Genomic DNA, 21,202 nt, shown 5'->3' on the forward strand with positions numbered 1-21,202 from the left:
GGAGAGATGAGCATGTTCACCCCCCCTTCCCCAGCCCAGCTCAGTAATCCTGTTGTGGCCATGTCCAGAGTTTGCAGGAATGTCATCTGAGTTTATTTCAAGGCTTGTTCCCTGCCAGCTGCAGTCACGCAGCTGAAGGTTGTGACAAAGCTGTGCAGGGAACGAGGCACGAGGCTGCATCCTGCAAGCTGCCAGTGCCTGTGGGGTGTGTGTGGGGGGCACCATGTCACCAAACTGGGGGGCTTCTTCTCCAGTAGCACCCCATGGTTCCCTGCTTACAGCCCACTGCCCATCCAAGCCCCTGCACAAGGATCTGAGTGTGCTGGAGCCAGTCTTTGTGCCCACAGTGGTGCTGAAGAGGAGGAACAGCCCCCTGAGTACCCTGAGCTGTGCAGGAGAGCTGGGACACAGCTGAGAAATATTGGGGTCCCCCAGTGCGCGTCCCATCCCCTTTTCTGCGTGGGAACATCTCCCCGCATCCCTTCCAGCGTCTGCACATCCTGCATGCCCTGTCCCTGCCAGATCCGCCCGTCCAGGCACCAGCCCGGGGGCTGCAGGAGTATTTTTAATTTGGCTGAGCTGACACGGTGCCGGGTGCTCTCTCCCACATGAGACAGCGGCTCCTCGCAGCCTTCCCCCTCCGCCGCTCACGGCAGGGACCGAACTGAGCTGTCACCACCTGCGGGTGGGTGCGAGGGATGCAGCTCCCGTGAGTCCTCCCTCCCCTGCACGCTCCCCGCTCGTTTTGGGGGCTGGCACGGCTGGGGATTTGGGTGCAGAGGGTGAGCAGGGTGCTGGGTCTTTCCTGGCGGAGCAGGGATGGGCTCCCCGGGGTCAGCAGCTCTGGGAGCACCAGCACCTCCGCTTCCCTGCGGGAGCAGCGTGCGTCATTTCCCCGAGCCTGACTGGCTTAGAGCAGGGATGGAAACAAAATCTCATAAATATCTTTGGACTCGGGGATTTAAACATTTTTTTGGAGGGGGTAATATGGCTGGGTTTGGTCTCTTCTGTTCAGCTTCTTATAGATGGAATAAGAAACCCTCGGGGAACCCGTCCATGGATGTGGGGCTGGAGTGCAGGAAGGGGTGCCTGGAGCATCCCAGTGGGAGCTGCTGTGGCTGCCCGAGGTGTGGGATGCCAGTGGAAACTGGGACTCATATGGAAACTGTGGCTCATGGCTGCTGCCACCCTCGAGCTGTGGGGATGATGGATGTGCTGGTGCTCCGGGCACCTGCCCACCCAGCTCGGGAAAAACAGCAACAATTGGCTCCAGCCAAGGCTGCTGCTGCTGCTGCTGTGTGCAGCTAAACAGGAGTATCTCCACTCCAGTTCCTTTAGGAAGGACGTCTGACATCCGGCAGCTATGTGAGGGCAGAGGGTCAGGGACATCCTGCAAATGCTGCCCAAAATTCGTGTGAAATTGAGGCTTCCAGCAGGAATGGGTTTGCAGGGGAGAAGGGATCAGTGGTTTGAGCCTTGCCCCCTGCATGGGGCAGGCAGAACAAGGGTGTTCTCCTCTGGAGTACACTGGTCCCCATGGATTTCACTGCAGGGGCTCCGTGGAGGGGTTGGGAAATGGAGTTGGTTCCAACCATTGCTAATTTGGGGTCGCTGACCTTTGCTGTCCTGCTCTGGGTGCTGGGAATGGGACCAGGGGATGCTGCAGGCTCCTAAAAACCTCATTAAAAAGGCTCAATCCTCTTTTCTCGCGGCATTAGCACAAGAATAAATCCGGGTGTGTTTTCACCCCAGGAGCCGGCTCTGGTTTCACCACCTTCAGCTCTCATTAACCCTGGGCTGACACTTCGGCAAGAATGTCCCCAAAGCAGGAAGAGCCTCTTGCCCCGGGATATGTGGAGGAGCCTCAAGAGGGGAATTAACCGGGGGCCACCAGACCCCCCTGGTGCAGAGCCAGCTGGAGCCAGGTACAATCAGCTCCTAATCCAGGCAAATTCCGGTGGGCCACGTCCCTCCTCATGGCCCAATTCCACACCGGGAGCAGGATGAATCTGGGTGGGAGCATCCTTCAGCTCCCAGGCACAGGATATGTGCTGGAAAACAGGAGCCAGGTTCCCATCGGGAGTCCCATGGAACACTGGTGCCCCTTGGGAGTTCAGTGTTCTCAGGAGCCTTGTTTGGGGAAAGCAAATGTGGCACAAAATCCTCTTTCTGGAAGTAGTCGAGACTCTAAATTTCACCTGCATTTATTGCTAAAAGAAAGCTTTTGGGATGTGAGGAACCCCTCTGCTCGTTAGGGAGCCCTGGGGCAGGGGGCTGTGTTTCTGCCCCAGCCCTGCAGCTATGGAGCAGGGGTGGAGGTCAGCAGGAACACCTTGTGGCATTGACCAAAGGGCTTGGACTCGGATCCTGCCGATCCAAGGTGTGCAAAGGTGGCACAAAATTCTCTTTCTGGAAGTAGTCAAGAGGCTCCATTTATTGCTAAAAGAAAGCTTTTTGGGATGTAGGGAACCCCTCTGCTCGTTAGGGAGCCCTGGGGCAGGGGGCTGTGTTTCTGCCCCAGCCCTGCAGCTACGGACCAGGGGTGGAGGTAAGCAGGAACACCTTGTGGCATTGACCAAAGGGCTTGGACTTGATCCCGCCAAACCTCCGTGTCCACTGCTGGGTGCTGCTCTGCCCACAACTTGCAGAACACTTCCAAACCCCAAAACCACCCATCCTGGCTGGCTGCAAACCCTCCTGCAGCTCACCCTGCTGCATGTGCCTAGCTCTCAGCTGAGACCCAGGCTAGGAGCCCCTTGATGCCCACCTGATGGGCACCTGGGGGGAAGCGCTCTGGGCAGGTGAGCATGGGGCAGGCACAGAGCACAGCTCCATGGGCTCCCCATCCTCAGGGGCTGCTGCGGCCACCGCATCCGCTGTCCCCACCAGGTCCACTGTCCCCATGGCCCGGCCACTGCTTCCAGTGTCCCCAAGGCCTGGCCACCTCGTCCACTGTCCCCGTGATCCAGCCATCACCACATCCAGTGTCCTTATGGCCCGGCCACCACCATGTCCAGTGTCCCCATGGCCCGGCCACTGTGTCCAGTGTCCCCAAGGCCTGGCCACCTCGTCCAGTGTCCCTGTGATCCAGCCACCACCACATCCAGTGTCCTTATGGCCCGGCCACCACCATGTCCAGTGTCCCCATGGCCTGGCCACCACTGTGTCCCCATGGCCTGGCCACCACCATGTCCCCTGTCCCCGTGGCCCAGCCACCACTATGTCCACTGTCCCCATGGCCCCGCCACCATGTCCAGTGTCCTCGTGGCCTGGCCACCACCACGTCCAGTGTCCCCGCGGCCGCTGCGGCCTCCGCTGTCCCCGTGGCCCGGCCACCTCGTCCAGTGCCCCCATGGCCAGTGCGGCCACCACCACGTCCAGTGTCCCCGTGTCCCGGCCACGGCCGCGGGGCCTTGCCCATGCCGGTCACCGCTAGTGGCCACTGCCGCCGTGAGCTGCCGGGAGCAGCCGTGAGGCAGACGGTGCTGGCTGCAAGATGGCGGCTCCCGTGCTCCGGTGAGGCGGGCGGCCGCCGCAGGCTTTGTTCCCGCAGCCGCCGCGCTCGGGGCCGCGGGGGCTGCGGGGCCGCCTCCCCAACGCCCCGCTGCTTTTTTTTTTTGTTTTATTTTTGGATTTTGCGTTGCTTGGCTGGGTTTGGTGGTTTTTTCTTTTTTCGTTTGTTGTTTTGGTTTTGTGCGTATTTTTTGTTTTTAATTAGATGGTTTTAAATTTTTATTTTTTCCTATTTAAAATCTGGGAAGTTTGCAAGTCCCCCCCAGCCCAAAGCTTATGGCAGCTTTTCCATGGTACGTATGGAGGGGCGGGTGAGCGGGGTGGGCACGCAGGGCTGGGCTGGGCGCTGGGGCTGCTCCGCTCACCCTCCCGGGATGATGCTCCGGGGACAAGGATCAGCTCGTCCTCTCACAACCAAACCCTCATCCTGGCCAAACTTCCCGCCGGGGGGAGAAGCAGCCGCTGGGGGACCGGAGTGTGCCCCCCATGCCGAGCTGCTGCCGAGCCCCCCGGGATGCGCAGCGCTGCTCTTGCCCGTGGGCAGCAGCAGCAGCAGCAGCAGCGAGGGGTGCTGGGCTGGTGCCAGAGCTGCGGGAATTGGGTGCTGTGGGAAGAGGTGCCACGGAGCTCTGCTCCATCCCAGCCCCCGCCCCGGCCTCTTGCATCCCACACGATAATTGCTGCTCTTTTTTGTTTTCTTTCCAAGGCAGCGGCTTCTGCTGGAGCAAGTGCTGGGGGGGGGGGGGGCTGTGGGGATGGCTTGGGAGGGAATGGGGTCAGTGACAGGGAAAGAGCACAGGAATTCTCCCCCTGGGGCCATGCAGGGATGGATGCGGTCGCTGTGCCAGGCTGAGGTCCAGGTCACTCCAGGGCCACCTGCCAGCGTTGTCCAGGGCACTGGCTCTATGGGGATGGGTGTTCTGGTGTTGTTCTGACTCCTGAATTGTGAAGGTTCCTTCCCCCTGCTCCCACAGCACCGTGGCAATGGCTCTAGTTTGGGGGCTTGTTCTTCAGAAAAACCTCAAGTTCCTCATCAGTGGACTGATGGTATTCCCCATTTTTCTTGCTGCTCAGTGTCCACGTTCTTTCTTTTTCCCCTCTGCATTTTGGTTCTCCCCTTTCCCCATGCAGCACTGGGTTCTTCCCCCTCCTTTCACCAACACCTTTATCAAGGCTCAGTTTGGATTTTCAGTCCGGTTCATGGAGAAATGTGAGTTCAGACTGAGCAGGCTGAAGTGTAGGGAGGAGGTCAAGTGAATGCTTAAACCCTTCAGATCCTGGTTTGGTTACATCTTTAAGTGCTTTGCAGCCTCTAGCTCAGTAGGTACTTGGGAGCTTGGCCTGGAGAGGATCTGGTGTGTCACCCCCTGGGAGGGACACTGGGATGCCACTGAGCGTGCAGAGCATGGCTGTGCTGCCACGGGAGCTGCCAGGGCTTTGGCAATTCCCTGGAAGAGGGACAAGGCAGGCAGGACTGCAAGCGCACGTGTGCGCACCAGCACGTGTGTCTGAGCTAGCTCCCAGTCACCCTTGTTCTGCTCCAGGGCCCTGGCACTCACTGCCAGCCGTGGGTGCTGCTCCTCTAGGGCTGAACGCTCTTTTTTTGGGTGTTTCATCCCCGCTGAGCCTTCCTCACCTTCCCAGTGCCAGCACAGTGGGGAAGGCTGCTCCGAGGGGAAGCCTGTGGGTGTTCCTGTGCTTATGGGACCATCTGTGTGTGTGCCAGCCCCACCAGTGACACCAAGAGCTTCTGCTGGTGCTGATGAGGAGCTTGATGGGATCCCCACGTGTGGTGCTGGGGCTGCTGTCACCGCTGCTGTCACCGTGCCACTGTCACTTGTGCCACCACAGCCGAGCCCCAGCTGAGGTTTGCAGGGCCCTAATCCCATTTCCCTTGTGTCTCTTTCGTCTCCAGTCGGACCAGGAGAGTGGTAATAGACCTTCTTACTAAATTAAATGCGTGCGCTGCTCCTCGAGGGGCACGGTGCGCTTCAACCCTAGCTGATTTCCCAGCCACAGCAGCATGGTGCCCCCGGGGAAAAAGCCAGCTGGGGAAACTTCCAATTCCAACAAAAAGTGCAAACGCTATTTCAACGAGCACTGGAAGGAAGAATTCACCTGGCTGGAGTTTGACTATGAGAGGAAGCTCATGTTTTGCGCGGAGTGCCGGCAGGCCCTGGTGAAGAACAAGCACGGCAAAGCGGAGAACGCTTTCACCGTGGGCACCGACAACTTCCAGCGGCACGCGCTGCTGCGCCACGTCACCTCGGGCGCCCACCGCCAGGCGCTGGCCGTCAACCGCCAGCAGCTGGCCTTCGACGCCCCCCGTGCCCACCCCGAGCTGCGCTCGCTCATCAAGGTGGAGGTGAACCCGGCCAAGGTGGCCGTCCTCACCACGGTCTACTGGATGGCCAAGGAGGAGATCCCCGATGAGAGGTGCTCCTCCCTGCTGAGCTTGCAGAAGTTCAACCTGTGCCAGGCGCTGCTGGCGTCGGAGCACAGCGAGTTCTACCACCCTGGCAGCGTCAGGGAGATGCAGGTGTGTAAGGGGGGTTAGGGGTTGGCACCTGGGTGGTCGCTGCGCCTGGCAGGGCAGGGACGGTGCCTGTGCCCACCGAGCTCCCTGAGCTTTGCAGGATGAATGCTGATTGTCTCAGGAGTTCAATTAACACATGAGCGCTGTGGGTTTTGCCTTTTTTTGCCCTAAACGGAGCGATCTGAAAGATCAAGTAGCCGGAGAGTTTAAGAGGGATTTCTGAATTTTACCAACGCTTCATGCCTGCTAAAATCAAATTAAATTTTTAGTGAGTCTTGGCTGTTTGCCAGGCTTTTCAGCTCTCTGCAGAGCCTTATTTTGCTACTGATAGACTAAACCCACTAATTAGGTTTCCCAGCCTGTGGTGATCCTTGCAGCACTCGCACACACAGAGGAAGTTTTCCCTCCGAACTGGGGAGTTTGCCTGAAATGGGGGAAGTGTGAGTAAATGAGTAAAGATGGAAAAAACGTTGCCATTTTGATGCTGCTCCTGCCCCTGCTGGGCCGGTGAAGTGGAACTTCTGGAGTTGAATGGGGCAGGTGAGTTCCTGGTGTCACTGCCAGCATAGGTGGGGGCTTGGGAATGGGATGTTGGGGGCTTGAGGGGCCAGTGATGCTGCTGGTGATGCTGTGTCCTGCTGCATCTGTGGGGCTCTGACCCCAAGCTCAGGACAGGAACCCCCAAGCTCTCAGCAGCTTCCCATGGTGCTTGAGCTGCCAAACAGGAGCAGGAGGAGAAAGCTTGTTAGGGAAAAAGACAGTGATTTCCAGCCTCTGTGTGTAAGGGCTTTTCCCTGGCTTGGGGCTCTTGTGCTGCAGGAGCCTGTGGGTGGGAGCCCACCCGCTCACTCTGTGCCAAGTGCTGCTCATCTCCCACTGCCTCTGAATCTCATTTGTGTTTCTCTCTCCCTCCCTGCACCCCTCCTTCAACTGGCCCAGGCAGCCATTGCCAAGGTCCTCCACAACGAGGACAGGCACAGGATCAAAGCCTCGCCGTTCATTGGGCTGGTGGTGGATGAGACAGTGGACGTCCTGGAGCACCGCAGCCTCGCCGTGTTCACCACCACTGTCTCCCCCTGCAACGGGCAGACCTCCACCACCTTCCTGGGCAGCTTTGAGCTGCCTGCAGGGGAGGCCTCCACGGTGGCAGGCAAGGTGGGCGAGGTGATGCGCTCCTTTGGCATCCCCACCATGAAGCTCACCTGGCTCAGTGCTGACAGTGCCTCGCTGGTGGCCGAGCGGCTCAGCGGGGTGGGGACGGCGCTGAGCTCGCTCTGCCCGCTCCTCACCGAGGTGCACTGCCTGTCCCACGGCACCTCCCTGCTCCTGGCCGAGAGCATCAGCACCATCGAGTACCTCCAGAAGTATGAGACCACTGTGGATGCTGTGTATAGGCTCTACTCCAGCTTCCAGGGGGAAGGGGATAGCCTGCAGGAGCTGCGGAGGGTCCTGGACCTCTGTGAGATAGACCTTGGGAGCCCCAAAGCCATCCACTGGACCTCTATCTTCCCAGCTGTAGAAGCCATTGACTCCTCGTGGCCCACACTGGTGCTGCTGCTGGAGAGCCAGGCAGAGTGCTCACCTGTGGCCCGTGGCCTCTGCGAAGAGCTCAAGAAGTTCCAGTTTGTGGCCTTCACCAAGATCCTCCTGGATGTCCTCCCCATCTTCCAGAAGCTCAGTCGTTTCTTCCAGATCGAGGATTTTGACCTCTCCATCTTGAAGCCCATAGTCTCAGCCACAGCCACCACGCTGCAGGCCCAGCAGAGCACCAGTGGCCAGAACCTCCAGGAGTTCCTCAGAGAGATGAACAAGCACCCACAGGACGGCCGGGAGGGCGAGAGCCGCCTCTACTACAAGGGTGTTGAGCTGGCCAACTGCTCCCAGGTGCACCTGAAACACTTTGAGCACCTGAAGGACAGCTACCTGGAGAAGGTACGGGGCAACCTGCTGGACAGGTTCCCCAGCAGCGTCCTGGAGGCCATCAGCTCCTTCTCTGCTATTTTCAACCCCAAGTGCTACCCGCAGTCTCTGGAGGACATTGGCAGCTATGGGGTGAGCGAGCTGAATTTCCTGCTGCGGGTGTACTCGCGGGTGGTGGTGAGCGAGAGGGCTCTGAGCGACTTTCCCCTCTTCAAGCGCATCGTCTTCAGCCTCAGCCAGCTCTCCTTCAAGGACCTCTGTGTCAAGCTGGTCTACAGCAGCTCTGAGATGCATGAGCTCTTCCCAGACTTCGCTGTCCTGGCAGCTATTGCCCTGGCCTTGCCGCTGGGCTCGGTGCTTGCTGAGAAGATCCGCCGGGGCCGGGAGCTGCTGAAGCGCGGCCGCTCGCGCCTCGCCAGGGACGAGGGGCTCTCTGACCTCATGAAGATCGCCATCGACGGGCCAGCCATCAGCGAGTTCAACTTTGCCTTGGCCATCGAGTGCTACGAGAGCATGAGGGAGTCTGGGTTCATCGTGGCGCAGGTGAAGTGAGCGTGGCTGGTTTGGAGCCCTTGGAGCCTGCGGGCGGCCCCCAGGGCCAGCTCAACGCTGCCTTTCCACATCACTGGTCACTGCTGGAGCTGAGCAGCTGCAGTGGATGGTGACCTCCTCTGTGCTGGGAAGAGAAAACAGGATCCTTATGCCCCAAACCTCTGTTAGAATCACCCAGAATTCAGAATCCTGAGGCCACCCGAGATCCCGAATTGCGATGAGTTTCTTTCCAAGGGTTTGTCATCATTTTGTTTTGGGGAGAGGAAGGCGAAGCTCCTGAGCTCAAATGTCACGTTGCCTTTGCACAGAGATACCCAGCAGCTTTTGCTTAATTCTCTGCAAAAATATGGGATTTTTGTTATTCTGGAGCCTGGAGAGTGAATGCAGAAAAGGCAGCGCATCCTCCGAGCTCTGCGCCGACCCCAACATGCCTGGCGGTGTCGTGTTGGTGTTCCTTGCACACAGCACAGGGTATTTTTAGCAGTGGCACCAAGTCATGATCATTTCAAGAGCAAGAGATTTAAGGAATGATATTGTAATGGCTGAGGAAATATTAACTTTAAATGCATCATTGTGTACATATGTGTATGTGTGTATATATATAAATATACATATATAAATATCTATATTAAAAAGGTCTATCTTAATTTTCCTAAAGTTTAAAGTATAAAGAGATCTAAAAGGGACTTTTTGTTTTTCAAGGACAGAATAAATTATGAGCAGGGGTCCAAAAACAATCAATAGCTAATTCTTGTTCTTTCCAACACGTCCTCACCTCCCCGAGTTTCCTTTGCACCCTGAGCTCTTGGCAACCTGCAGTCTGGGAGAAAGTCCTTCAACACCTGCTTTTGGGGCCAACTGGAGGTGTTCAGCTCATATTTCTGCTCTGAAGTGTTACTCTCTGTCCCGAGGTGGGCAGAGCTGTTGGTGCCTGCAGCAGCCTGGAGCTCAGACCCTCCTGCCCATGGGTCTGGGGTGCTCCTGGTGTGTTCCAGTGTGACTGGGCTTTGCTGGTTTTCACTTGGAGGGCTATTTCCTTCACTTCAGACTGGTTCTAATCAGCAATAAACCCAGTGCAGCAGCATGAAGCATCATCTCAGTTAAATCCTGAGTGCCAGGTCCTCTGCTGGGGCTGCCAAAAGCTGGAAATGAGAGGATGTAGCAGATCTGCTGCCCCACAGCCCAGGTCTGCCTGCTCTGGGAGCCCAGTGCAGTGCAATCTGTTTGCTGCCAGTCCAGATCCCAGAGGTGCTGGGGCTGCACTGGTGCTGCCACCATGGTCCTGCATTGTGACTGGGAGTTGCTGTTCTTTGGCCATCAGCCTTTGGCACTGGGGAGCCTCCTGGAAACATGCTTGGCCAGAGACAAAACCTTTAAAGCCCTGGGTAAGGGTTTAGAGGCACCATCAAAATTTGCTGAGAACATCTCCCAAGCAGGAGGGAGCCTCTGTGTGAATCAACAGCTCCATCTCCATCTGGCCTGGGCAGACTCTGCGCCAGATGCTCGCTGAGGCAGCGGCGTCTGTGGAGATGGGTCCTTGGCAGGCTCCTGTTGGCATGAGAACCTGCAGCCCTGGCCCTGCCACCTTCACAGGCAGCTCTGGGAGCTTCACACAGAGCACAACAGTTGCTCTGCTCTGCCTCACACAGAGCAGGAGAGAAACCTGCTGCAGGTGTGTGTTCAGAGGCTGTGCAGGGTGAAGGGGTGGGGGACAGCCAGACACGGTTTGGGTGAGTTTGGTTAAATGTAGGGCTGAAAATTCCTTTAATTTCCGAGGGATCCCCACAAAAGTCACTTGTCTGTGGGACAGGGACTGGGCTGAGCTCCAGGTGGAGAATGTGCAGGCTCCAGTGTGTCTGGCTGAGCCCAGGGCAGGGGACACACAGCAGCACCACATCAGGGACATAGAGGCTTCGACACCTCTTGGTCTGGTGGCACCTGTGGAACTGGGGGCACACAGAGACAGCCCCCCCAAACTGCAGCAGGTGCTCGTGGCAGGAACACGTGGTTCCTGTGCTCCTCTCCTTGCAGCAGCCCCTTGGAATAATGCTCTGTCCCAGGAGGGCCCTCAGTGCCAGAGCAGCAGCACTGGTGGGGAGGTGGGGGCTCCTCTGCCAAAGCTGGAGGGTGACAGATCAGGGGCTGTGACAAAAAGCTGAACCACTGGGGGCCTGTTCACCCACCTGCTGCTGCTGTCACCTTGCATAAGGTCGTGTCATTCTATACAGACCTGGGACCCTGCCACTCTCCCAAAAGCAAATCTCCTTAATTGAGTGTCTAATTAATACCTAAAAATACTGCCCTCAGCTGCTGCTGGAATCTGCCCTGCAGCAAAGGTAAGGCAGCACCCACAATGCCATAGCCCTGTAACCTTGGGAAGGTGCCCCGAGAGTGTCCTGCAGGTGCCCCAGCAGGGTGTTGTGACACCCTGGGGAGCTTCACTGGGGTGACCTCTGCCCTCTTCCTGCTCCTTAGGGTCTTGTCTGCTTCAGGGACAAAGCCGAGTGAGAAAAGACCTGCCCATCTGCAGGGTCTCACAGGGGTTTCTGAGCTCTTTCTAACTGCCTGCTTTATCCAGAAATGTCTTTAATCCACAAATTTGAGCTCAAGAATGTGCCAGAGACACTGACATATCTTCTCTGTACCATTGGTGGGCAGCAGCTGCTGCAGGTGGTGGCCAATCCTGGAGTCTGTGTGCCCTCAGCACTCGTCCTGTGCCTGCCCAGTGCAGGAGCTGCTCCCCAGGGAGTGAAACCTTCAGCACAAGCATTAGCTGAGCTGCAGCATCCTTTCTTGTAGTATTTTTGGGGATAAGGTGATCACCCACTTCTTGTTCCTCCCAGATATATATATATATGTGTATATATATATACATATATATTTTATATATATATGTATGTGTATATAGATATATTTTATATATATGTGTGTGTATGTATGTATTTATATATATGTTTTATGTATATTATACATATGTATATAAGTATATTTTAAATATATATATTATATCTATATATATAAATATATAAAATATATAAATATAAAAATGTGCATATATTTATATTTCTATAACTTATAATAATTATTTTAAAAATAATGATATGAAATTAGATAGAATTTTTATATAATTAGAGACAATATATAATAATATTTTATTAAATTTTATTTATTAATATTAATATAATCATATGACAATTTAATAAATGTAATAAGAATATAGTTATTTATATTTTTATATTTACTTTTTTTTTATTGATGTGTGTGTGTGTGTGTGTGTGTGTGTGTGCATATCTATATTTTATGTTTTTAAGGCCAGTGCAAACCACCCTGTCTGTGATGAGTTTCACCCCTCATGCTCCAGCCCCAAATCCCTTTGCTGCTCTTGCTTGGGGCCCCGGCTGCGTGTGCTGGGTGGTCTCAGGGCAGCTCCTCTGGCTCCAGCCCATCCGCCTCAAATGATTTGATGTAGAAACGCTGTTTCACGCCTCACAAGGTTAATTATGCACCCCTCACCCAGTGCTGCTCGCTGCTGCTGTGCTGTTATTTATTTATTTTTAAGCGGTTTCGCAGATTTCCCTCCTGGGCGACTCTGGAATTAACTCGATCAGCGCACGCCTGATGAAGCAAACCCTAATTCCTCCCCGGAGTCAGGCCTGGCTCGGGGATGGCTCCGGCGCCGCAGCAGAGCCTCTGCGTGCGCTCGCCCAGAAAGAGGTCGTTGGTGCCCGTGGGGCTGGCGACGAGCACTGGCTGCTCAAATCCAGGGAACCTCTCGAACTTTGAATTTCTGATGTGTCTCAGACCCTGCAGCAGCCGGGATTGGCGTGGGGAGGGTGCGGAGCAGAGTGAGGAGCAGCAGGAGCCTTGTTCTGCATAGCTGGAATTGGGGTGTGGGGGCTGGAGGAGGGCTCAGGCTCGGTGCTGGTGGAGAGTTTCTGCTGGGGCAGTGGGTGCTGGCCAGGCAGCCTCCCACAAGGGTATTCTCAGGCCCAGGAGGGTGGTTGTGCTGTGCTGGGTCAAGGGATCCATGATGCCTTCGAGGTGGAAAAGAACCCAAACCTCAAAAAAATCCAAAGGAACGAGGAACACTGACCTTGTCCTTGCTGCAGGAAAAGGGACGGGGCTGTGGCTGGGTTGGAGGGGGTGTGAAGCCATGTGGGATGTGAATGGGCTCTTCTGGCTCACAGCACTCTGAAACCATTTCTTATTTATTGTATTTGATTAGTTAATTTATTTTATTTTATCTTTCCCCCCTCCTTGCTCCCAGAGCTGGGCAGGGACTCCCTGTGCCACTTGTGGGATGCTTCCCTGTGCTCATCATCTGTGACGCTGTGATGGAGAGCAGGCTGGAGACAGACCTCTGCTTGGCCTCCCTTCCCTCCTTCCCTCAATCCCGCGGGTGTTTTCTGTTGAAACAGAACATTATTAATAACTCTGGGCTATTTTTAAATCCCACACTGGAGCGCGTGGTTCGTTTGCGGGGGACGGGGAGCGGCGGCTGTGCCGCAGGAGTGGGGGCACCTCTGCCTCTGCCTCCAGCCCTGTGGCTGCTGCTGGCAGCCAAATCCTCACCAGCCGTGGTGAGGAGCCCTGGTTGGTGCTGGTTTGGGGGAGCCCAGGGGAGGAGCTGCTTCCCTGGGGGAGGTTTGGGCACTTTTTGAGGCTTTGGACTCCTGCACGTGTCCACGCTGGAATGCGGAGGTGGCAGCATCCAGTTTGGACCTGGGGTGCTGGTTTGGAGCCTGGAAGGTTTGAAAGTTTGGAGTTTGGGAGGCAAAGGGGTGCCCAGGGCCACCCTGGGCTGGGGTGTCTCCCTGGATGGGTCCAGGTGTCCCCATGTGCCGTGTCTGGTGTGCTCTGTCCTCCTGCTGCCAGCAGGGATCACGGTGCTAACGCCGCTCTCTCCCTCTGCCTGCCCAGGTCCCTCCGGACACAGCAGCCCCCTCTTAGCATCACTGCCCATCCCTGGCCGGCCCCTTCATCCTCCCTTGGACATCAAGCACTTCCTGACCTTCAGGCTCAACGGGACATCACCTCTCAACCTCTTCCCCAACTTCAACACGGTGAGTCCCCAGGTGTGGTGTTTGCAGGGGTCCCAGGAAGAGATGAGGATCTGACTCCATGTTTCAGAAGGCTGATTTATTATTTTATGATATATATATATTATATTAAAACCATACTAAAAGAATAGAAGAAAGGATTTTATCAGAAGGCTGGCAAGGAAAGAAGTGGAATGATATCAAAAGCTTGTGACTCTCAGAGAGTCCGAGGCAGCTGGACTGTGATTGGCCATTAATTAAAAACAACCAACATGGACCAATCAATGATGCACCTGTTGCATTCCACAGCAGCAGATAATTATTGTTTACATTTTGTTCCTGAGGCCTCTCAGCTTCTCAGGAGAAAAAAATCCTAATGAAAGGATTTTTCATAAAATGTGTCTGTGACACCCAGGGAGGATGGGCATTGGCTGCTGGATCCCTCCTCCCCTAGAGCAGTCCCTTCTCTGCATGGCACCACTCCTTGAACACTACCAGGTAGTTCCTGGTTTAATTCCTGGGGTCTTTGGCTGCTGGATGCCAGTTCAACATGCCCACTTTGCCCTTAGCTCGGAGAGGTTCCTGCCCAGCCAGAGCCTGTCAGTACCAGAATTAAAAACATGGTTCATTTTAACCAAGATCAATTGGATTTTGCCCCTGGAATCAATAGTAATAAAGTAGCTCTGGAGAGCAGTTCATTAGTTGAAAATTAAATAAGGAAAAGAAAAGAATGTACTACAGAGATGAGGAATGTGGCTGGTGCTGTGAATGTTGGGGGAGTCAGAGTGCTGGGGGGCTGCTCCCACCTCCCACTTGGGCTCCAAGTCCTGACCTTGGACCACCAACCCAGCATTGTGGGGTGGGCAATGACACACATCCTTAGAGATGTTCCATTAGACAGTTAGACTGCCATGGATGTGGCCAAAGATACACCAGAATCGGTTTTCTCCCAGTGCTGCTCCCCTCCTCCAGGCTGGTCCCAGCCCCGTGGGGGTCTCTGTAAGCCCTGGGTGCTGCCAGAATTGTTGGGGAGCAGGTTCTGCTCTGGGTAAAGCAGAACTCGGGGGCTGCTCCCCATCTCTGCCCCAGAGGCACTGCATGCTGGTGTTCTGGGGCTCAGTCAGTGCCCATTGTTTTCTCTCATGAACCTGGAAATGAGCCCCCTCCCTGCTCACTGGCCTTTTGTGAGTGGCTTTGAGCTTAAACGTGCTCAGAAGGCGCAAATTATCGCTGAGATCCTCAAAGACAGTCCAGAAATCAGGCACAGGATTCCTGTTGCTGTTGAATGGGATTTAGGCTCTGAGTCCTTTAAGCTCTTTTGAAGCCCCAGCCCAGCCTCTCCCCGGGCTAATGAGCTGGAACACAGGACAGGAGGGGTTTTGATGCCATTATAGTTCCTGCTTTTTGTCTGGACTCTTTTTTTAGTCTCTGGAGTCAGGAGTGAACTTGACCCAACGCCTGCTGTCCTCCCCTCTTGGCTCCCACCTGCCGCTGCCTCACCCACGGCTGTTGCTTTAAAAAAATCACTAATTTGGAAAATGAATCTGGAACTTGCTGGTGGCTGCTGTGCTCCATGTGGGCTCCTGCCTCAGAGGATGGGGCAGACATCCACAGAGATGCCAGGGGAGGCTGTCCCAGCCATGTGGGGACTCTGAGCTCAGACCTGAGCCCGGTGTGTGCTGCTGGCTGATGGTCCAGGGGCAGGAGCTGCCCTTTGGGGTGTGTCTGTGCTGGAGATGTGGCCAAAAGAGGCTGGGTGAGGTGCAGGGTGTGCCAGGCTGGTGGCTCTGAGGAGCAGAGCAGAGCTTCCATCCCTCAGAATGAGGGGCTGGAGCACCCTAAGCTGCTCTGGAGGAGCCAGAGCAGAGCTTGCATCCCTCAGGATGAGGGGCTGGAGCATCCCTGCAGCCTGAGCTGCTCTGAGGAGCCAGAGCAGAGCTTCCATCCCTCAGGATGAGGGGCTGGAGCATCCCTGCAGCCTGAGCTGCTCTGAGGAGCCAGAGCAGAGCTTGCATCCCTCAGGATGAGGGGCTGGAGCATCCCTGCAGCCTAAGCTGCTCTGAGGAGCCAGAGCAGAGCTTGCATCCCTCAGGATGAGGGGCTGGAGCATCCCTGCAGCCTGAGCCAGGCTGGTCAGGCTCCACTTGAGCCTCAGTGTGGGGACAGGGATGGAAGGAGCAGTCAGGGTCTGCCCTTTGCTGAGGTTGCTGCCACCTTGGAGCTGCTCTGCAGCAGGATCTGGGGGTTCCCCTGTCATGCCCTGCATGGCTGGTGGTGCTGTGAGGGCTCAGTGATGCCCTGCAGAGCAGGAGATGTTTGCACTGCCCAGCACAACGCTCCGAGCAGGTCACAGGGCTCCCATGAACCCAGCAGATGTTTTACTCCAGAGCCAACAAAACCCTTCCAAGCTGCCTCCTGTCACTTAGAGCAACAACCAGGGGGGGAAAAAGAACCCCTAACAGCACTTTCCTTGCTCCAAAGGCCCTTCCCTCATTCCCTCAGCTTGGGATGTTGCAAATCCCCAGGACCCAGCAGCGCCTGGTAAAACTCAGTCAGCAGACAGGATCTGAGGGGATGCTGCATCCCTGTGAATTCCTGCCCTGACCTCAGTGGCCACAGCACAGGGATGGCTATTTATATCAGCAGGAACATCCAGGGATAAATAAAGCAATGTGAGTCAATAGGAATTGACTATAAAGCTGGGATCTTTATTCCCCAAGACTGCTGTGCCCAAAGCCACCTCTGCTGCTGGCTCCATTCTTTTGGGAACTGCCAGGAAGAGCCTCAATCCCTGGCTGCAGGCACTGGTAGGTAGCCCCACAGAGGCTGGGGGGGTTCTCATGTCTGGGAGAGCTGTGAGGGCAGGCAGCAGGGAGGAACAGAGGGATGTTTGTGTCTGGTTTTGGGGAGAAGCACCAGGGCTCTCAGATGTGCTCGGTGTGGGCTGGAGCTGGGCTGGGCTTCTGGCAAAGCCCCTGGGGCCATGTGTGCTCCCGTGGGGCTGGGCAGCTTGGGACAGTGCTCACTTTGGGACAGCAGGAGCAGCAGTGGGCACCAGCAATGCCCTGGGGCTGGGGTGAGGAGGCAGCTCTGAGGGTGCTGCCAGCCCAGCCCCTGCAGTGTGAGTCTGTGCCTGCCCAGAGCAGGTGCAGGTGCTCTGCTGGACACAGAGACACAGGGTGGAGCAGGGTGGACTTGGCACAAGCACAGGGGGTGGAAAGATCCAGGTTGGTGCCATCACCCTGGCATGACCCCAGGAGGATGAGTGTTGCCATAGGACATGAAAGAACACAAGCTCACACCGCTGTTGTCAAGGTGAAGAAAAAGGGAAGTTTATTTTCTGACTCTAACATTTATAGTTTTCCAAGAGTGACAGTGCATTGGAGGGTGACAGTGCCACCTCTCTCCAGTGACACTGGACAGACCCACAGCCCATCAACTTTCTCCTCCTCTGTAAGGGAATGCAAAACAATGAGTAATTTACAGAAAGTGTGTGAGAAAGTTCAATACAAGAATGTCAGCATCAGAAGGCTTAGAAAATCTTAAAAAACCAAGGTAACAGATGAGGAGACCCTGTGCTGGGGCTGCTCAGCACCACCACCGTGCAGCTGAGGCTCAGATGTGTCCCCCTGGCTTCACTGGCAGGTTTGGGATGAGGCCAAGACAGTCCCTGGGCTCATTTGTGTCCTTGTGCCAGCATCTCCCTTTCCTCTGCACCCTCCTCTGATCCCCACCCTGCCCAGGGTGTGGATGAGCCCACGGGAGCTGCCAGGGCTTGGTGGGCACAACCAGCTGGAACTGCTGGGAGGGTTGGAGCAGTTTTTCCTTTCTGAATGGAAAGTTGGGTGTTTCTCTGGAAAACAAGCCCTGGCCCAGCATCCCAGCAGCATGGGGGTGCTGCCAGCAGCACGTTGCAATGTTTGTTGTCAGGCATGGAGCAGCATCTTGGCCATCTGTAGCTTCCCCCAAGGTCTCTGCTGAACCCCAAATGCCTCTTCATTTATATGCCAGATAAGTGAGTAAAATCTCATAGCAAACAGGCACTTCATTAATCACCTGCTTTTACCATTCTGCTCACTCCTGGAAAGGAATTTGGGGTCTTGATAATGGTGCTGTTGTCCAGGCATGTGCCTCGAAGACTGATGCACCTGTCTGGGCAGTGAAATAGCTTTGCAGAGAAATATGATCACTGAAAACCCCTGGCTCTCCTGACAGCAGGACTCAGATAAGATAATCTCCCTGTGCCACAGGCTAGGGAACAATACTTGCATTATAGATTGGAGCCACGCTCAGACAAAGAGGTTATTCTTATGTTTTCTTCCTTAATAAATGCATTTTGTTAAAAACAATTATGGCTTTTGGAAGCAGTTTGGTGCTTGGGCTGTGGAATGAGGCCGAGCCCTGGGGTGAGGCAGAAGGGCTGGGGGCTGGCACTGGCCACAGGCTTGGCCCCACCACAGCCCTGGGCAGGCTGGAGGACAGACAGACAGACACCTGGCAGGGCACTGGAGGGGTTCTGTGTGTGCCCAGCCTGGTGACTGAGTTGTCATTGTTGGGCTTGAGAGGGTGGAAAGCACATCTGGGCAGCAGTGGGGCAGCCCAGAGGGGCTTTTGTGGGCTCTGTGTCTTGGGTGTCCCTCCTGGCCTGGCACCCCTGTGGGCTGGCACACACGGCCCTGCTCGTGCCTTTGGCATTGCATGGGGACATCCCAACTCTCTGCTGAGGAGCACATGGAGAATGAATGGCCAGATGTTTGTTTTGGTGGTTTCTGCTCCCCCATTTGGTGGTTTCTGCTCCTGTTGAGGTCAAGGGGAGCCAGGGAGGTTCAAACAAAAACTGGTGATTTGTCATCTGTGACACAAATGTCTTTGTGAGGGGAGAGGGGACTTGGGCACACACTGGTGCAGATGGGGTCTCATCCCTTCTGCCAGACTCCAGCCAACATTCAGACCTGGTGGATTTGATGGATTCAGGCCTGGTTTAAGCAGGACAGGAGCCAGTGTTGACCCTGCACCTTGCCCTGTGCAGGGGAGCCCCCATGGCTGCATCTCCTCAGCAGATGCATCCCCTGCTCCTTGCAGCCACCCCTGTGAGCTCTGTGGCCTTGGCAGTGGCTCCTTGGGAGTGTGACAGGCCTGGGGGTCACCAGATCATGGTGCCACACTGGGGCAGCCATCAAGACACCCCAGAATCTCTGCTGCTCAGAGTGACCCCAAGATGTGTTAGAAAGTCTCTTTTCCCAGCCCAGCCATCGAAGAAGGAGTCAGAACTCTTCTGTTCTTGTTCTCGAGGTTGTTTATTGCTTCTTATCTATAAAATTCTTTCTCTGACCCACTGAGGTCTGTCTGGCCAGTTGGGTTGAGGCACACTGGTGTTATCTTTTATACTAAAAACTACGTGTACATTATTTACCAGAACTTCCCAATACCTATCACCTATGTTAGACAGTGAGCTTCTACTCTAAACCAATCCAAAAGTGCCAACATCACAGCAGAAGATGGAGGCCAAGAAGGAGAAAGGCTGGCCATGCCCAGATTCCTCCATTTTGCCCCCTGAACCCCCATTCTAAAACCCCCCAAAAAAATCTATTTTTCACCCTGTGATAAATTCACTATCATTCTACTTAAACTCTTTTGACTTGTAATTCTTCATATAAAGGTTGGTAATTGTTTTTCCATGGGTCACAATCAAAGGCACAGGGGTCTTGGGCTCTGTGCCAAGGTCTCTGAGCCCCCCTGGGCAGGGGCTCGAGTCCCCCAGGGCAGCCAGAGGGATTTCCTGGGTTCCAACAAGGACACAGCAGCCAGCCCTCCCTTCCTCCCTCCCTGCCTCCCTCCCTGCCTCCCCTTGCAGATGGACCCGGTGCAGAAGGCAGTGATCAGCCACACCTTCGGCGTGCCCGCCCCGCTCAAGAAGAAGCAATTCATCTCCTGCAACATCTGCCACCTGCGCTTCAACTCTGCTGTGAGTGGGGCCACACACGGGGCTGGGGGTGAGGAGGGACACGGAGCCAGCCCCTGCCAGGGGTGTCATCAAAAATGGGTCACTCCCATCCATCCCTGGGTCAGTCCCATCTATCACTGGGTCACTCTCACCCATCCCTGGGTCAGTCCCATCCATCCCTGGGTCACTCTCACCCATCCCTGGGTCACTCTCATCCAGCCCTGGGTCAGTCCCATTCATCCCCTGGGTCACTCTCATCCATCCCTGGGTCACTCTCACCCATCCCTGGGTCAGTCTCACCCATCCCTGGGTCACTCTCATCCAGCCCTGGGTCAGTCCCATTCATCCCCTGGGTCAGTCCCATCCATCCCTGAGTCAATCTCATCCATCCCCATGTTCAGTGTCATCCACCAGAGCTGCCAGTCCTTTTGGTGCCCAGCAGCACAGGAGCTCTGGGCTGCTGGAGCTGCTCCTGCCTGCAGAGGAGCCATCCCAGCCTGGCCATGCTGGATCTGCACTGCCTGGGGCTGCTGCTGCTGCTCTGCCAGCAAAAATCCCTGGTTCTGGGCTTCATGATTTCACTCCACGGCCAAGCAGCTCAGGAAAAGCATTGCTTCCTTCATTGCTCATTGCTTCCCAGCTAGAGGTGTTGTGCCAGGAGGGTCAGTCCCACAATGTGCTCCCCACGAGCACCCCGTGCCCCCATTCCTGCTCTGCCCATGTCCCTCCAGGTCCCCCTGGCTGGCCCAGACCCTCACAGCCCGTGGGTGTTCCAGCCTGGAGGCTGTGACCTACTTTGGCTGCACCCAGCCCTGTTTTCCAGGGGCAGTTCATTGTCTTTGCTAATGAGGCACCACGCTTGGACTCGCCCTTTGCTTTCCCACGAACCAGCCCCAGCCCTTGGGAAGCCACAGGGGGAGGGAAGGCGAGGGATGGGGTAGGATGGTTCCCGCTGCTGAGCCCAGGAATCCTCAGCTGGCCCCCAGGAATGCTGTGCAAATTAATCTGTCCCACTAAGGGGGAGTGTCTCATTCAGACTGGGGTTCCACTCCATAAATTGCTAAAACGGGGTTGATTTGGGGGGACAATGCAGCATTGTCCCTGTTGGGAGGACATCAGTGTTCAGGGGAATTATTTTTGTGGCCATTTTTATCAGTTTGGTGCAGACACGAATCCATCAGAGTCACGCTTCATTATCCAGTGCTCACTGAGAGAGAGGAGCTGGGGACATGAACCATGTGTTGGACACCCCTTAGGGTACACTGGGTGATGTGTCCTCCCCACCAAAAAACCCCTTTATTTCATTTTTTTACAGCAACAATTCACTGTAGGTTTCTGGAGTCATAAATTTTGCCTGAAAGCTGCTTTTAGGAGTGACTTGATGCATTTAATCAGAGCAGGGTCCTTATCTCACCAAGCAAGCAACGTGCTGATGTCTTAGAGAGTGATACCTTGGCCTCAATATGTTGGTGTCAGAGCAGGCTGGGGAGAGGAGGGAAATGACTCTGTGCTACACCCCAGTGCCAAAAACCTCTGTGCTACACCCCAGTGCCAAAAACCCCCTCTGTGCTACACCCCAGTGCCAAAAACCTCTGTGCTACACCCCAGTGCCAAAAAACCCCTCTGTGCTACACCCCAGTGCCAAACCCCCCTGAGCTACACCCCACTGTCAAAAACCCCTCTGTGCTACACCCCAGT

The 21,202-nt window shown here is 55.4% G+C and overlaps 2 protein-coding genes across 7 annotated transcripts in view; both read left to right on the forward strand.

Annotated features, from left to right (window-relative positions):
• ZNF385C (zinc finger protein 385C) overlaps window positions 1-21,202 on the forward strand; it is a 69,156-nt gene that overhangs the window by 41,281 nt on the left and 6,673 nt on the right. For all 6 annotated transcript variants that reach the window (XM_071450626.1, XM_071450624.1, XM_071450625.1 and 3 more), the window contains 2 exons: window positions 13,442-13,584; window positions 19,415-19,525. In XM_071450626.1, the coding sequence (XP_071306727.1) occupies window positions 13,442-13,584; window positions 19,415-19,525 (254 nt within the window). The remainder of the gene's footprint in view (window positions 1-13,441; window positions 13,585-19,414; window positions 19,526-21,202) is intronic.
• Window positions 3,461-11,353, forward strand: CUNH17orf113 (chromosome unknown C17orf113 homolog). The gene is made up of 3 exons (XM_071450623.1): window positions 3,461-3,806; window positions 5,429-6,052; window positions 6,989-11,353. The coding sequence occupies exons 2-3, from the start codon at window positions 5,537-5,539 to the stop codon at window positions 8,519-8,521; spliced, it is 2,049 nt and encodes a 682-aa protein (XP_071306724.1). The 5' UTR covers window positions 3,461-3,806; window positions 5,429-5,536; the 3' UTR covers window positions 8,522-11,353.

Source organism: Agelaius tricolor, unplaced genomic scaffold (assembly GCF_023055355.1).
Source record: "Agelaius tricolor isolate 1412-34295 unplaced genomic scaffold, bAgeTri1.0.p SCAF_31, whole genome shotgun sequence".
NCBI classification, from domain to species: Eukaryota; Metazoa; Chordata; class Aves; order Passeriformes; family Icteridae; genus Agelaius; species Agelaius tricolor.

What these genes read in the sequence shown, in the direction of transcription:
- CUNH17orf113 (XM_071450623.1), top strand. Translation starts at nt 5,537, where the DNA reads ATGGTGCCCCCGGGGAAAAAGCCAGCTGGGGAAACTTCCAATTCCAAC. An exon ending in GCAGCGTCAGGGAGATGCAG is followed by an intron (nt 6,053 to 6,988) that starts GTGTGTAAGGGG and finishes CAACTGGCCCAG; the next exon opens with GCAGCCATTGCCAAGGTCCT.